Source organism: Struthio camelus, chromosome 10 (genome assembly GCF_040807025.1).
Source record: "Struthio camelus isolate bStrCam1 chromosome 10, bStrCam1.hap1, whole genome shotgun sequence".
NCBI lineage: Eukaryota > Metazoa > Chordata > Aves > Struthioniformes > Struthionidae > Struthio > Struthio camelus.
Genome location: NC_090951.1, coordinates 10,209,021 through 10,227,285, shown reverse-complemented (window position 1 = coordinate 10,227,285; position 18,265 = coordinate 10,209,021). Strand labels below are relative to the sequence as shown.

General features: G+C 36.8%; 1 protein-coding gene across 8 annotated transcripts in view; it reads left to right on the top strand.

The window, feature by feature from the left end:
- The window catches only part of CDH11 (cadherin 11), a 72,386-nt gene extending 55,741 nt beyond the window's left edge, over positions 1-16,645 (top strand). For all 8 annotated transcript variants that reach the window (XM_009674713.2, XM_068955570.1, XM_068955576.1 and 5 more), the window contains 8 exons: positions 172-339; positions 3,321-3,508; positions 4,940-5,193; positions 6,204-6,340; positions 6,555-6,676; positions 7,459-7,576; positions 14,045-14,296; positions 15,336-16,645. In XM_009674713.2, the coding sequence (XP_009673008.1) occupies positions 172-339; positions 3,321-3,508; positions 4,940-5,193; positions 6,204-6,340; positions 6,555-6,676; positions 7,459-7,576; positions 14,045-14,296; positions 15,336-15,832 (1,736 nt within the window). In that variant the 3' untranslated portion in view covers positions 15,833-16,645. The remainder of the gene's footprint in view (positions 1-171; positions 340-3,320; positions 3,509-4,939; positions 5,194-6,203; positions 6,341-6,554; positions 6,677-7,458; positions 7,577-14,044; positions 14,297-15,335) is intronic.
- The last annotated feature ends 1,620 nt before the right edge of the window (positions 16,646-18,265 follow it).

Sequence of the window (18,265 nt, the reverse complement as noted above, 5' to 3'; positions counted from 1 at the left end):
TTTGGGCTAGTTTGCTCGCGTAGAATGATAGAGAGTGTAGAGGAGGCAGAATCTGCACCATTACTGCACCTGTTGCTGCATTTTAACGCGAGTTAGAAAGTACAGTGTCCAATTTTTCATGATGTGAAGGTGGAAAAATTTCTATGTGTTGTATTTTCTTTGTATTTATAGGAATTATCCGAACTGCCCTTCCAAATATGGACAGAGAAGCTAAGGAAGAATATCATGTTGTAATACAGGCAAAAGATATGGGAGGACACATGGGAGGCCTCTCAGGGACAACCAAAGTGACTATTACACTTACAGATGTCAATGACAATCCGCCAAAGTTCCCACAGAGTAAGTAGCAAAAGTCCTTACTAAATCACATTTACTATTAATACCTGTGTTTGTAGAGTATCTGACATATTCAGAACTTTGAAAACCAGTAACTAATGGATTATCACAGCACACACACAAATAAATAAATATTATTTACATAGTTTTGCCAGTAGCATACTGAGCTTTAGTGTGTGGATGATTTACTCTGTGTTGCAAAGGGAGTCTTTTTTGAAAGTCAAGATCAGATTTGAAGGATTCCTAACCCTACAATTCGTTTTTAAAACTGCTGGACCATGTTATATTAGAAATCTATCGGTGATGTGACCAGGGAGACACATGGCATGGACTGTTCTAGTAGTGGAGAAGCCCCACTTCTGGAGATGGTCAAAGCAATTCTGGTAAAAATACCCCAAAATTTACCTCCACTGCAGCAGTTCTGGGCTAAGACAGCTTACTTCGTTTCCCATTTCATAACTGTATGGTGGATGTAAAAGTTTAGAAAAGCAGACTCTGTTTACCACTCTGCGCAGACCACAAGAACAGTGGGAAATCTTTGTGGGGAAATGGGAAGAGATTAAAAGAAGTTCTTTCGTGTCTCATATGAGCAGATTCTTCTGTGGTTGGAGAGCTACAATATGCCTCAGAAAGCTCTCCTGTGAGACTTACAGTCTTTGAAAGAAGTCTCCGAGTGGCCTTACCGTAAGCCTTTCAGTACTCCCAGTTCATAGCTATTTGCAAGAATAGAGCTTCAATAGTCATTTTCAATGAGCAAATGCACTTTGTTTATTGATGAGGGCGGACAAAGGAAAGGTGATCTACTTTACGTTCTTACGTTCTTACAGCAGTATTTCTCAGGCTACAAGTGCCTTGCTTTTCCTGGCCTTTGGTGAAAGTGTTGCACAATCTATTAGCAGCTCCTGATTATGCTCTTTCAGGTTTTTGGCAGTTCTTCAAGTATTCGAATGAGTATTCATTTTTTATTTCACATAGCCTTTCAGTTTAAGTGTTGATGCTTCATCCTTTACTTCTATAAACACTCTCAGTGAACTGGGGACTGTTCATAAGGGTAAATCCAGATGACTGGATACTTCTAATAAGTTATGTCTACCATGGCAATAAAAAAACAAATTTAATACAATTACATTTTGAAATTGATGCTGGAAGTGTACTGCCAGTGGTCAAATAGAGTTGTTTTTAATACCTGCGCTAACTATTCATTTTTGACTTATTTTTATAAAATAAGTCTGGGCTGACATTAATAGGTTCAGTCTTCACAGCTGGATGGAGGTGCATTAGTGGACTCATCTCTGCCTGGGGGATTTTTTTGGAAGGCAGGGTATGCACCGCCCACCCCACTTTTTTCTCCTCTGAGCAATTGGAGGACACTGATGCATCCTGGATTTGGACATCTCTCTGAACAGTTCCACTTGCAGTGTTACAGCTTCTTGGACCCTCATGCTAGAGCTTAAATGACATAGCCAGACCCTAAATGTAAAAATCTATGTCAGCATTTTTTACCATTCTAACAGGAAAGTGTTACATCCTAGAAAGCTGTATGCCCTGTCCCTCCATGTACCCACATTGTGGATCCTATCTGAAGTTAGGGGTTTTTTATATACCTCACAAGTGCCGCTTTTCACACCAAGTCATAACCTTCGACAACAGCACATGGTATTTTTGCTGAGTGCCTCAATCAAATGATGGATTTTTCTCAACAAATTCTACCCACTGTAATGACTGCAAAAAGTATATTTTGTGAGAGTATTTAAATCAATGATTGGAAATGCCAAATAGTGATTATTCTACTTAATGATTCATCCCCAAGGTTAAACCTTAATTTGGCCTGTTTATAGAAGCATCCAGGATTTTCCTTTTTTTTTTTTTTTTTTAAATACATCATTGAAATCTTTAATGAGTTATGTGCTTAAATTTTGGGTTCTTTGTGACTGGAGTTAATGGTCTATTTCCATGACATGTGCCAATTGTTTTCATGGGTAATGAGCCAAGTCCCTGCCTGGCCGTAAGTCTCCTGATGTTCCTAGCATGCAAGTGGTAGCAACAAAGGGAAATTATGGAGGGGAGCATATATTAGATCATGTTACTTTCTCATGCTGTTTTTCTATTCATGCAAACATTAATGCTGATGAAATGGCAGAAAACAGTCATGGAGATTTATACGTTTAGGGTCGGGTTATGCTACTTAAACTCTAGAGAGGGTTGGGAAGGTCCAGGAAGCAATGTTGCTTCAAGGACAGCTGTTGGAGAGATGTATCTGGGAATATTAGCGCTCTGCTCTTGTGTTCCTGAACACACAAGGGAAAAACGTGTATGGCAGCACATCTATGGGAGGTTTGGGGCTTGTTTATCAAGTGGAGTTTGATATGGGGAAGCCACTTTTTGTTTGGTATGGAATCACACACAAATTGGTATATATTTTTGTGTGCTAAATTTTAATATTCACTACTAGTACAGTTTTAATATTCACTACTAGTACAAGTTCATACTTGAAGTTAAAGCCATAGAAAGCAGCACATTTATTCTTTTAAGCAGCACAGCGGTGAGGTCTTATCCGGTTCTTGTTATATAATTCGTGGCTCCTGACTGAATGGGCAGTTACCCTTCTAGATGCTATAGAGCTGAAGGTCATACCGTGAGTCATACAAAACAGAATTTTCTTTCAATTATTGTAATAACATCTCTGATATGAATTACAACCTTGATGTCACAGTAACTTCTGCATTCTGACAGATCAGTTGGCCTTTTAACTCTTCCCTGAACATGACAGGTAAAGGTTGTATGAAATATCAGTAAGGTAGTAATTTTATAGGGGTTGGCAATGCATTTTAAGATTTCCCAGATGACTTATCTCTCAGAGCTCTTTATTATATAGCATTCCTTCAGGGAATTTGAAAATGTGAAAAATTACTGTGTTTATTTGGAACTCACAAGTTACATAAGTAAATATACAAATGAAGAAGCATATTCTTTTCTTCTGTCAGGTGTATACCAGATGTCAGTATCAGAAGCAGCTGTTCCAGGAGAGGAAGTTGGAAGAGTGAAGGCCAAGGATCCAGACATTGGAGAAAATGGCTTAGTAGCTTATAGCATCATTGATGGAGATGGAGTGGATATGTTTGAAATCACAACAGATTACGAGACTCAGGAAGGTGTTGTAAAGCTTAAGAAGGTATGTAATACTGTCCTTTCACACCTACAAATGTGTAATATGCTTTGTTTCTGACAGAATATTTAGTAGTAATGGATTATCACCTAAACTAAAATAACAGTAAATGTTATTTCACTGCATTTGTTTATAAAGCTGTGATTAACTCTTAATATTCCATTTCCCCATTAGCTGAAATGGAATGGAAGAAAATAACCGAGAAGAGTTACATAAAAACTGTACAGTGGATTAATTGCACAAACTAAATGAATTCATAATAAAAAGTCACGGTAAAATACCATGCCATCAGCTTCACTGTTGATGAAGTTTTGCTTAGTGCTAATAAGTAGCAGACATTCACTGTTGCTTTATGTTCGGTCTAAACAGCCTCATGCCCTATAGTTTGAATTCTTCAGCTGTGCATTGTCCACAATATTGTTCTGAAGGAGTCACAGACTATGTCAAAAGCAGCAAAAAATACTGAGCTTACTTCATACACAATGAATCCGTCAGTGTGATTCTTAAAAATACTACTAAATAATTTTAAAAATAATATAAATTATAAATACTGCTTTCTATTTTAGAATTATTATTTTTGCCCTTCCTATCTTTATAGCTATTCATCTTTCTTGGAGATGTTCAAAAATTAAAAGGAGAAGAGTCTGGTCAACTTAACTTCAGAGTTAGCCTTGCTCTGTGCATCAGGTTAGATGACCTCCAGAGGTCACTTCCAACAAAAATTATTCTGCAGTTCAATTACTGTACTTGCTCTAGAGGTGGGAGTGAAGTGCCTGAGTTCGGTCTACAGTGTTAGCCATACTTTGTGAATTGTGGTTGGCACCTGCTTCTCAGTTATTTAGAGGCGTAATCATTTTGAAGCTACCAGTACTGCAGCCCTACAGCTATTTCATGTCAGTGACAATGCAGATATGCTGTGACTTTGATCAGGCTCTCAAAAGGATTTGTCTCATGGGACGTTATTTCATCTCCCCTTTTTAAAGTGCTATGAGATCTATGGATGGGAAGAACTACAGAAACAAAAGAGGAGCAAAGAGCCATCTTCACATCTCCCCTGTTACTTAAGTAATAATTGTCTTTTATCCTATCACATGGTGCAGCCAGCAGTGCAAACCACATCCATATCCCTAAAGGAAAGCCCGCTAGCTTGGGATAGACCAAGCTAGCATTTTCTAGTAACCTCTTTCCTTTCCATCCCTCCTTTGTGCTGCCTGGAAGGCTTTCCTGAGCTGCCTTCCGCTGCTGCTACTGCTGCATACATAGAATGTAGCTCCTTCCACTTGAGTCTTCGTGTTTTTAAATATACACATTTCAGTTTGAGCTTGTTGAAAGATATGCTCACATTTGTTTTATGTTATTGAATACTAGGGGACTGCTTTTACACTCTAGTCTTGCTAACTCTGTTCAATGGGTGCACCATCATCTTGTTTCTTGCAGGTCTTAGATTTTGAAACCAAAAAGTCCTACAGTCTGAAGGTAGAGGCAGCCAATGTACATATTGATCCTAAGTTCATCAGCAATGGACCATTCAAGGACACAGTGACAGTGAAGATTACCGTGGAAGATGCTGATGAGCCACCCATATTTTTAAAACCAAGTTATATTTTTGAAGTACAAGAAAATGCAGCATCTGGTACCGTCGTTGGAAAAGTGCATGCCAAAGACCCTGATGCTGCAAACAGTGCTATAAGGTATACTTTGTTAGTGCAGGCAGTTTGTTTCTAAGGACAAGCCTTAATTTTTTAGAATTGTTACGCAATCTTTTTAAGATCGTGTGATAGACCTGTGATAGTAAAATTCCAAATCCATCCAGAATATTAATAAATGTAACCCTTCAGTGTTTGTATGTCTTGTTCCATAAGCTACTTTTTCCTCAAAGCCCATATCACTGAGAAATCCTTAAAGTGTAATATACTATAGCTCTGTCTACCTAAAATATACTTAAGGACGTCCATGTTTGACTCTATTCCACGTTATATTTTCTATAAAATATCCTACACTAGTATCACAGACAGGTTTTTTTTTTCCTCAAAAGATACAAAAATATGCAGTAGATTAGAGACAATGCTAAGTGTTAATTTCTAATGACCACCATTAGGTACACGCACCTACTTTCTGCGGACTACTGGGTAGTCTTTTATTTGTGTATTTTTGTTTGCCGTGTCTTTAGCATAAATTAAGTTATGAAACTATGTGTGTGGGTATAGTTAACATTACAAAGAATTGCAAGGTGAAGATAGGAAAACCGGAGCTGCATAAAGCTTGGAAAAGTGCAGGTAATTAATAATATTTAATAATCTGGTATGAGCAATCAACTTTCTGAGTAATCTAAAAATTGGAAGACTTAAAAGTTATCTTCATCGTTACTGGGAAACAGGTGAAAACATAAATATCTCAGTAGATTTTTATTATGTTTGTAAGAGAAGAATATATAGTATATTCATAGGTTTTATTCTAGAGACTTCAAAGAACAACAATTTTCATTACCCTTACCACTAAGATTCTGACATATTCTATATGTACTAACCATCCAAGTGCCTTTCCTTTCAGAAGAACCACATATCTTGCCATTGATATGTCCATAATGTTAACTGTACTGCTTACAATTGTTTAAAATAATAATATGGTATAAAACAAATTTGGATGTATGAAACTGCTGAATCTTTCTTTTATCTATTTACTGAATTTCAATCTTCTTTAGATATTCAATTGATCGTCACACTGACCTTGAAAGGTATTTTACTATTAACGCAGAAGACGGCAACATCAAGACGGTAAAAGCTTTGGATAGGGAAGAAATTGCATGGCATAATATCTCTATCTTTGCGGTTGAAGTCCGTAAGTATTTCACTGACATATTTTATAATCATTGATATAAATTCTGTAGTCTTCTGATTGTCTAAGTTTAACAAGCTGTAATAAATCGTAATAGATAAGCTTAAGCCTATTTCTTTTCTACTTTTGTACAGCTAACAGTTTTTTGTTGGGATTTGTTTTGAGGGGTTTTCCTGCTCCCATTTCTTTTTTTTTTTTTCCTCACTTATTCCCATAGACAAACAACACCAGGAAGCCAAAGTTCCGGTGGCAATTAAGGTCATTGATGTCAATGACAACGCTCCAAAATTTGCGGCAGCCTACGAAGCGTTTGTGTGTGAGAACGCTCGAAGCAATCAGGTACACCTTCCTCTGGCACGTTCCCAGCAGATGAGTTTCTTTCCTTGGGGTACTAGCCCAGTTGGCAATGGAATGAATTTTAATAACCGAACGTCTATTTCAAAGTTTTGGCAAAGATGCGTAGAGCACGCAAAACGGCACTTTCCTGTATTACTATTTTGTTGCTATCAGTAGCTATGGAATAGTGTTTCGTGCACTGAATGTGACCGATGTTGGCTGTGCTTTTCCACTAACCATGGCTGGCAACGGCATTCCCAGTTGTAAGCCTGTTTTGGGCATTGCAGAAATACTCTGCGTGCTATGGTGAGAATCACATTACAGTGCTTGTAGTGTGGATCCTGCAGATTTATCCCGGAACAGCCCATAAGGAATGGGGATAGTATCAGCTAGCATATGGCTCTACACATGAACTGCACTTTTGCAGTTAGCGTACGAGTTTGAGAGGACATTGTGCTAACTCCCTCAAAGCTGTTTTTTGCACGCTGTCTTTGCAGTGTTTTATTTAGCTTACTGAGTTATCATTAGCACAGATTTGTGTGTAAGAACCTGTACGCATCTATAATTCTGTGCTGCTTAAATACAATAGCAGGTAAAGATCACCTCTTTTAACTTAGTATTTGCAGCATGTTCGTAATCGCACATTTGACGGAAATATTTTGCAGTTTTCTTCTATTTCCTTTGACTTTCAAAATTCTTTGCATTCAAAGGTCTCCTCTACATGCTATCTATATGTCCTGTGTCTGAAGAAGGAGCTGTTTGTTTACGCTACTTTTCTTTTACAGCAATTTATTACAATTACAGCTGATGACAAGGATGACTCGGCCAATGGACCAAGATTTATCTTCAGTTTACCACCTGAAATTATTCATAATCCAAATTTTACACTGAGAGACAACAGAGGTTTGTATAAGATTCCCTCTATATTAGTGTCCAAAGAAATGACAAAGGAAAACTAATTGCCAGTGTAATGCCATGCAACAGCATTTTCATTAACCTTGACGGAGTACCTGTTTTTCAGAGGTGTAGAGGAAGAATGTGGGAAAAATATAGCTGATCTACAGGGACGTTCTTGGAATAATGTAATGCTCGTTAACTCACTTTCATTTTCTTGAATACGTATTTCAGATTACATAACAATACCCTTCTTGAAAAGTCCATTGCTATAATATATCCCAGAAGGAGGGTAAAAACATTGACAAAAACGTTTGCTAAACGTAGTAGGCAGGTTTCTGCGATTTCAAAAAAAAAACTTGCTGTGCTAAAATTAGCTGAGGAAGGATAAATTGTTAGGTTGCTTGGATTTTTTTCACTTAATTCTGCTTAGTAGTTTTTGTATATTTTGGGATCATGAGTGACATGTTTCCTGAAATTCAGAACTCATTTGAACTGGTTTAAATCATGAAGCCAAAGGAGTCATTACGGATTGTCAGAAGTACAGAAGGCAACATAATCCAGACACATGATTTCAATAAGAACTTTTTTTCTCGTAAGTTTTACAACATATGTTTGTACCGTACTTTATATCTCTCTCAACACCTGAAGCGAGGGCAATCATCGTCAGCATTCCTAAGCAGAATTTCTCTTATTCTGGAAGAATCAAAGTAATATTGTTGGCTGCTGCTTGACACTTGTGCGTATATATGCAATTCATAAAGGATCCAGTGGAGGGGCTATATTTATTGTCTTTAAGGTAGTAAAACACAATTTTCTGAAAAATCAGTGAAGGCATTTTTAAATAGATGTAAATAGAAATGTATTCTTTTCTTAAGATGCTGTGATCAAGTTTCTACTTAAAAGATGTTTTATGGTCACCATATCAATCTGAACAGATAGTCAGTCTGGATTAGATTGCACGTGAAGATCATGGGCCTTTCACCTTCGGGGAGCTAGGTTCCAGTTGCACTGAGGAATGAGCTTAGAAATGCCAGCTAAATCTCTAGTGGGTAATAGTATCACAAGTCCTACTTGTCCTTTGGCATCACTTTAGTGTGGGGAAGATTCATATCTAAAATAACAGAGAAAGAGTAGGTCAGAACTGAAATGCGCTGAGACAGCTGCAGGCACATGGTATCATAGGGCCTGACTCCAGCCAACTCTATTAATCCTTCATTTCCATATGCAGCAAATTCATTTTTTTAATGACAAAGTTAACCCAAGATAAAAAAGGTTTTATAGTGGAAATGATGATGTCCAGTGAATACGGTGGCTGCACCTGACAATAGTGCGAAAGGTGGTTTCAACAAGACGCTATTTAAAGGATTAAATCTTCCTGTATAATTTTGTGTTTAGGAAATGTGTAATGAAATCCATCCATTCCCATCCTGTCTTTCCATCGTTACTGTACAGTCTTTTCCATCATTACTGTACAGTCTTAACTGCAGTTGTGTTGTTGATTTAACTGTTTTCTGTTTGTTTGTTTGTTTGTTTTAATGTTACGGTAGAGAGCAAAGGGAAAAGGTTAGAATTCTGTGTACTTCTAGAGAGAAAACCTTTTCAGAGGAAGTGTGTTACCATTTGTAAGTCAAATAATTTACATTATCATTTAAAGTTCTCTTTTTCATTTGTAAATCTGAATAGTGTATGTAGCATGCCACTTCTTTCAGAGGGAATTGCAACTTTCGAAGAAAAATGGCTTTATTAACTGTGGAGAACAGTTAATGAAAACTCCAGTGTTTGGGTCTATTACAGAACTTTAAAGTGAATACAGTCCTATAATTATCATTTAATAGAGTTTCTTTCTACCAGCTACTAAAAGTAATCACATATTGCAGTAATCCAGAAAAAGTAATCACATTCCACATCCTATTAATAGCCTACTGTGTTACCAAGTTTTTCAGCTGAGACTATCTTCCATAGAAAACATGAGATAATGGCTTATCACATGCTGTGATAAAACACTGAATTGCTTTTGCACTGTTCACTTACATGATACCACGTAAATAAACAGCACTAGATTTGCCCAGACTGTTCAGTTTTACTTCCATTGAAGTCAACTTCAAAAGAGTGGTGGAGGCACCTGGCACTTCACGAAGGAATGACAGATTCTTAGCAGATGGATTTCCTGCTTTAAATCCTGCTCTGTCCTAAACGGTAATGACCTTTGCTTGGACTCACCTCTTGTGGAGGCCTGGCACAAAGCCAGTATTGCTGCATGTGGTGCAGCAACCTTATTTTTGTGTGCTGCACAAGGATAAATTATACCTTCGTATCAAAAGTGAGGTATAGCGATGTGTTAAAATACACAAGATGTAATTTCTTTAGAAAGCACTGACTTCAAGTCAGAAGACTTGACGCTAAGCTTGTAAGGCCACTAAAATCCATGGCGAAAATCCATTTTTTCAATAGAAAATTATCCTCTGGCTCTCAATTTCGGTCTCTTTCAAGAGATTTTGAAACGGATGGGCAGTAAAATGATGGGATTTTACCCTGGATTCTCTGCAGCAATCGCCATTGCCTGGCAATGATTCGAGGCAATCAGACCCCGAGTTTGTTTAGGTTTCTTGCCCAGACGGCACTCGTACTCTGATACAGCTGATAATGTTCACACTGCAGGCAGCATCTTTTATCTAGAAGCCTCCTTACAGAATCTCTCTACTCTTAACAACCCCCCCAAAAGCCCAAGCTACGCTTGCCTTTATGGAGAGGAAAACTTGGGAAACCACTGAGAAGTTCACTAGAGGAAAGGAGGAAAGTCGAAGATGAGGGAAGTCGCCCTAAACGATCACCACAAAATGATGCAATTTTAACTTCTAATTACGAAGATTTCATGGCGAATATAGGTAATCTGCTCACTTACAACACTTTTGGACATGGGATTCTCCAGACAATAATGGCAGGAAAAATGAAAGCGGGTATATTTTTCCAGGAGGTGTTGGGATGGGTATTTTCTTCCTTCTGTCTTGTGCTAACCCACCTTGTGTTCTTTATGACTGCCAGTCAAGTCGCTCCCATATGTGTTAAGTAAGAGTTGTAAGCCGGTATTGACATTTAACTTCTGTTTCTTGGCTTTAAAAATGCCATTATACCTGGATTACAGTTATACTCCTGAGACTGGAAAATGGTGGAAAGCAAGGATGAGAATATTAGCTAGGATTATATGTGATCTTTTATCTAGGTTAGAGAGGTTTTTATGTTCCTCTTGTAGATTCCTTCTGTATGCGAGACGTGAACATCAGCAGAAAAAAAGTTTAAAAATAAAAAGACCTTTTAGGGTGTATATGTGGTAGTCCTTTTTAAACTTTAGCCTGGCATGTTGCTTGGATTTTACTTCAAAAAAGATTACATTAAACCAGAAATCACCTTAAACTAAACCAGACGAATCAACTATTCGATCAAATTCAGCCTTAGGGTAGTGCAATTGACTGCGTGGAATTGGCCTGACTGTGGCATAATGGAATATTTGCCATCCTTTTTTAACTTCATATTAGGAATACTAGTAAAGCTGCCAACATTCAGGAAAAATAATATAATGTAATACAAAATGTGTGGCCAGCAGACTAAACATACTAATGTGTGATACTGTTCTTGCTCTTAACTTATTGGGTAGTGTGTGCATAGCTTATGCCGTGTATCTGCTACTATCGTTATGATCTAAACAAATCATATTGAAAATTTTTATTTTATCAATCAGATGATATATTTAGCGAAGGTGACAAGGTTTAATTGCTTCATTTGTGGCTGATCTGTTTGGTCATTAAATTGTAATGTCATTAGCAAAAGGTAATCAAATCATAGACATAACTGGCCAATCAGATGTTTGTGTGGCATGTAAAATCTTGATTGCCTGTACTATTAAAATGGGATACTAGCATGGGTTTTCTTGGGCCTGCATTTCCTTCCAGGTTGTCTTTGCAGTCTCTAGGCAGTTGCATCTTAGCTCTCTATTAATGTTGATATTTTTGTCACAAAAATGATCCGTCCTATCGCACCCTTTCATTTAATAGAGCAGATCTCGGTTCTCACGTAAAGGAAATGAATTGTTACATGCCTTTTAGAGAATCCTGGGGAATAGTTTCATTCTACTGATTATAGTAGTTTAAGTGTTAGCTGATAGATTTACAGATACTAGATGTTACATTTCTGTTTATTACAAATCGTTACAAACCTATTAATTTAAAGTCGTAAAATAAGAAGCCTATTATACAGACACTTGTATCACTAAGATCTTTTAAAAAATTGTGCCACAAAACCTTGCTGAAGAAATATTGCATGTAAACATTGAGGAGGTCGAAAAGACTCTGAAAAGGAGCAAAGAGCACCTCCAATAACGACAAATAATCAAATCTTTATCAGCTTTTCCATCCTTAGCAAATACAACCGTCATGTAAAGGGGAAGCTAACAAGGTGTTTACCATCTGCATGTTATTTTTATGAAATTTAAGCATGTTACAAACTACAGCGTGGTCATATAGAGAGAGAACCAAACTGGGCATCTGTTCAGGTTGGGGCTAGCAGGAGACAAGGCACAGACATGGTGGAGGTGAACTAATTCCACATATATATCAAGCAGATCGTATCTGGAACAGTCCTAAATAATTTCATCCTCTTCTGGTGTGATCTGCAGAATTTTATAGAGGGAAAGTCCAGCTAAACAGGGCCATAGTACTAGCTTCCTTATCATCCTATACATTTATTTGTATTCACCGAACTTGGGGACAGTTACAGACCTTGTCCCATATCAGGGGACTGCAAGGGTCTGCAAGGGTGGTTAATATAAGGCAAGAATACTTCTCTTTTAGTATAATTTATTCACAGCTTTTCATGGAAATAGCAGTGGTCAGGTCATTAAAAGAGGTTTTATGATTCGCATTATTAAATTCTGGAATTATGCTGACTCTTCAATAGGACAATGATTAATCTTTTGCAGTACCCCGAGGCAGCAGTAAAATGGGTACCACTGAAGGTGAATAGCCCTCCTTTAGTAGATAAAAGAAGCATCCCATTCTGTTTTTTCCTCCTGGTCTATGGTGAAAAATAAAGAGCGTTGGCCAAACAAAAGGTTGCATGAAGTAAAACCGTATCTGAAGCTAAATCTTTCTTGAAGGTCCGAAAAACATGGATACAATTGTTTTATTTTACTTACTTCAGGATGTTTACAATTTTGTGAACTTTGGTTTGGGCTGAGAACTGAGAAACAAGAACCACTATAAAGAAATACTGTTTGTGTTTCCTTCCGTATTTCTGGAATGGCTGGGAGCAGGAAACATTGGCGGTCTCATCCCAGTGTTCCGTGTTACGCACGTCCCTTTTGAATGCTGTCCCCCCCAAAGAGTTTGAAGAACTATCCAAAGGGACGCTCCGCGCTGGTGCTGCAGCTTGGCTTCCAGGCCTAAGACGAAGAGGGACATGACAGGCAATTGTTCAATGTTGTGAACAGTTTTGGAGCAGTACTTGAACTCTTCGTCATATCTATGTAATTCATAATGTGCCTGGACATACAGTGCATATCTGGTCAAGCTTTCTGAATTCTGGCTTGGGGGAGTTTGGGTGAAAAACTGCAAAATACAGTGTGCTTCATTGAAATAAGTCAACTTTGAGGCTTAAATTTGCTAATACACAGTAATGTTTGCATTGCATTTCGGTGGGAGTCCTATTAATGCAGGCTATTTCTGTGCAGAGTTCTGCCTTCTATAGGTCTGACACCTAGAACAATAGATCAATGGGATTTGATTTTTTCTCCTCCACTGAATGCTTTAATTCTGGATAGGGCCTAGAACCAGCACAGGCAGCAATGCCAAGGCCCAGTCATTCAATTACCCATTAGTTGATGAAGTATCATGAATTTCCTTGAAGGTTAGTAGAGTTCTGGAAACACTACTAACCTCATCTTCTATGGTAATTGTTGTAGGATTGACTTTCTATGATATATATACTTTTTAGTATTGATAATGAATGAATTCACTTGCCTTAGCTGATATAGGTAATACTCAGCTCTGTATATGGTATCTCTTTCAAAATAGTCATAAACATTATGATTATGAAATAAATGCTTTGTTTACCATGAGCTGTATTCTCGTATGGTATATAATTAATTAATTGGTGAACTCACATATGAATGATGTTAAGATACTTTGCAAATGAGAACAATTTATGCAGAAAAAGTATAACCAAAGAAAGCCATTTTTTATGCTCCTTGTATTACCCTCATCACCCTAGCATAATTAAAATTGAGTGTGGTGCTGTATGAATGAAGCACAATGCTATAATTGCCTTTGGCTCGTTAAGAAGTCAGTAATCTCTTTATTGTACATGCCTACAGCATCTGAAAAATCAGTACCATTGTAGCAAAATATAATTTTTCAATATTTACTAAGAGGGTGAGTTTGAGGAAAAAATAATTATTATGACTTATCTCCCTTCTGTAAACAGATAACACAGCAAGCGTTTTTGTTAGACGTGAAGGATTTAGTCGCCAAAAGCAAGATTTGTACCTTCTTCCCATTGTAATAAGTGATGGTGGACTCCCACCCATGAGCAGCACCAACACCCTCACCATTCGAGTCTGCGGCTGTGACAGCAACGGCTCCTTGCTCTCCTGTAATGCCGAAGCCTACATCCTCAATGCTGGATTAAGCACTGGAGCTTTAATTGCCATTCTTGCTTGCATTGTGATTTTGTTAGGTAAAAAAGTTATCCGCTTACTATTTTTCTACGTACGTTTGTATTACAATGTTAATCCTGCCTTTAGTTCCAAGATGGATAAATCAATCTTAATTTCTCAGCTTTTATTTTTATAGGAGGCACTAATTTGTCTGGGTGAGATGCGCTGTATGATAATTGCAATAGGAAACACTAGTGAACTTGGCTGGGTATGGTCAGAGAATGTCCTCTTGTGGCCTAATATCAGTTAATCAGGAACACTGGTTAAAGGAGGTCACGACACATTTTTAAGTTTTGTGATCTTCCCTGGATGACAGGTTCCTTATTGAGGTCAGCAAGGATTAATGGCTCCTGCCAGCTATTTCCTTCTGACTCTGCTTGCGTTGAAGACAAATGAATGACTCAGAAGAGCTGTCTTTAAGAAATTGCTATAAAGCATTTCCTGGTGATTTGAAAATACTTATATAAAACATTAATTTGCCCATGGGAATTTATGGACACATTTTTCTTATGTAATTTTAAGTTATTTTAAAGAAATCTGAAGTGAGAAGGAACGCCTCAACAAAAGCATGTGTTTTCAGGTTTTGCTTTAGAAAAATTCTGTTTTCATGGAAATATCCATTTTCATGGGCAGCAGAACATGGAATTAGAGTTTAGGTTTGGGCGTATGGGGGGAGAGTAAAGATTCATCTGTGTTTTGCTGCAGCTGAACAATATGATGGCACTCTCTAGCAAAGGCAGCCCCACAATGGTCTTGCAGCATTGGAGGGAACACAAATATGGTTCCTGACTTGAAGTCTTGCAGTAACCTGCAGTTAATTTGAGCAATGTGTTCAGTCCAAATGTAAACCCTCAAATCAGTATGTTCAAATCTGTATTCAGATGTTGTGGCTTTTGCTTAGAATGCTAAAAATGCAGATGTCAGTAAAAATACATGAAGAACTGTAGTGCAGAAGCTGAGAGTCCAGTGTGAGAAAGTTGTTAGATCCCAATACTCATCAATTTATGAAACAGATACTGCTTTAGAGTATGATCTAACTTGCTTTGTTTTTTTCTGCAGTCATTGTAGTGTTGTTTGTAACACTGAAAAGGCAGAAAAAAGAACCCCTGATCGTGTTTGAAGAAGAAGATGTCCGAGAGAATATTATTACTTACGATGATGAAGGTGGAGGAGAGGAAGATACCGAAGCTTTTGACATAGCTACTTTGCAGAACCCTGATGGCATCAATGGATTTATTCCTCGTAAAGACATAAAACCGGAGTATCAGTATATGCCAAGACCGGGGCTTCGGCCAGCTCCCAATAGCGTTGATGTTGATGATTTCATCAGCACGAGAATACAAGAGGCTGACAACGATCCAACTGCTCCTCCCTATGACTCTATTCAGATCTATGGCTATGAAGGCAGAGGCTCAGTGGCTGGTTCACTTAGCTCCTTAGAGTCAGCGACAACAGATTCTGATTTGGACTACGACTATCTACAAAATTGGGGACCTCGGTTTAAGAAACTTGCAGACTTGTATGGCTCCAAAGACACTTTCGATGATGATTCTTAACAATAAAGTTTCAGATTTGGCCTTAAGAACTGTGTCCGATGTTCTGAAGAATCCAGAAGAAATGTAAGCAGGTATTTTTTTAAAAATCAAGAGGTGTCTCATGTAAAGATTTAAGTTTGACAGAGAGGATTCCTTTGATAAAAAAGGACATAAAAGTGGTAAATACTGTGAAGTACCTTTTCCTACAAAAGGCAAATGCAGAAGTTGGCTATCAACTTCAATAGAGGAAAAACCCACTTACGAAAATCAAAATATTTAAATGAAGGAAAATGCTAAAAGCGAACCTACAAATAAGGGAAATCTTTTATGTGTTATGAACATCTAAATCTTTTATGTCAAAGAAGCTTCCACAAATTAGAAAAGATAACAGTTCTGAGCTGTAATTTCGCCTTAAACTATGGACACTCTGTATGGTAGTGCATTTTTAAACTTGAAATATATAATATTCAGCCAGCTTAAACCCATATGATGTATGTACAGTACAATGTACAATTATTATGTCTCTTGAGCATCAAACTTGTTACTGCTGATTCTTGTAAATCTTTTTGCTTATACTTTCATCTTGAACTAATACGTGCCAGATATAAAAACTCTGTCTTGTTGCAGTGGGAGGCGCCCTATTTCTATGTCATTTTTAATGTATCTATTTGTACAATTTTAAAATTCTTATTTTAGTATACATACAAATATCAGTATTCTGACATGTAAGAAATGTTACAGCATCACACTTATATTTTATGAACATTGTACTGTTGCTTTAATATGTGCTTCAATATAAGAAGCAGACTTTGAAATAAACTGATTCTTTTTTAATTCTTGTTCTGGTTATTAAGCATATAAGGAAAAACTTAGTGTTTCTAATGTCCCATTTATAGTTCTGACTAATTTACTACAATTGTGACCTTTTACTAGCCTTATTTATTATGTGTTTGTAGTTGGTTTGTTGCCTTGTTAAGTGATTATTTAAAAATCAAGTACATTTTACAAATGTTTTTTAGATTAAACAAAAATGTAATGTCTGGTGAACATTTTGTACCCTCTATCTACAGCTTGTGGCTGCTCCCATAACACAGTAATAGTCTTCATACAATAATACTGTGTTCTGGATTAAATTAAGTGTAATTCTTTTAAATATTTCCCGTGTAATATGCATTTATCTTATATCTTAGAAATTCCGGAGATTTCAGTAATGACTTTATAAATGGACAGGAGTACGCTGTACTTACTTACACTTTACTCCAGGCTTGTGAATTTCAATATATGTGCTAAGCTTCTGCAGGTTTTAAAGACTTAAATCTGACCCAATTTAGCTATAAGTTCCCTAAAGACTGTTGTACCTGACAATTACTTTACCTGAGTATTAATTAAGATTCTGGCACTTAAGTTTTTTCTCTTTTCTTTTTTTTCTTTTCATTTACTACAGTAGAATAGCATCGTCTACTGATAGGAAGACGTTTTAATTTGTAACGGCAGAAATACAGAGTGCTTTCAGAATTGTTCTTTGTAATGTACGTTTTTAATCGAAAATGTTCTATAACTTTTTTTATATTAGTTCAGAATGAGCAAGGGATTGGAATATGTTCCGTGCATCAACATTTTCAGCATCTGTGTACAGCTGTACTTCTGCTAAATTTAATATAGTTTGCTGTTTAGGGTCAGAGATCAGCAGCTGCAATATGGGAAGAGGCAATAAATAGAAATGATATACCTGTTTCTACCATTCATTTTACAGATCCTGTCCTTCAATTTGCAGTCAGGTACCAAACTGCTTGATCTGAAAAGAAATCTGATTTGTTGGTGTATAGCTTTTCTGAAGACCCCCCCCCCCCATATAGGTAGTTAGATTAAAATTTAACTCATTAAAATTACGAATGATGTTTCAGCTCTATATTCATAACATATTCACTTGTCCCATTATATTCCTATGTTTTATAAAGCAGAATTTGCTAAATCAGCAGGTTTGCTCTGCAACGTTTATTGTAATATTTCACTTTATTATAGCTGTATGCATTCTATATAATTCTATAGTTTATTACTTAACTCAGTTCAAATTTCTTTGGTTGTTGATTTTTCTCTGTTTATAATCCAAAGAATATTTTGCTAGATTTGCACATTTCTCCATTATAAATTTAAATAAACATTAAAAAATGAAATGAGTATCAATTTACAAATTAACAAATGGAAATAAAGTAAAAACAAACATTTGTAGGATTCCATCATCATTGATGCTATCTGATTTTATTTCACTATTGAGCAAGTTTTAGAGTTAATATTTGCATTTTCTACATTTTTATGTTTACTTTTTAAGAAGGACATTGTCAACTACATTTTTTAATAGTTTTAAATGCTTTGAGTTTTAGTCTCTATTGTTTGTAGCACTCTCGTAGATGCTTGGAAATAAATTTTCTTTCCCTGCTGTTTTTGTCCTTTTTC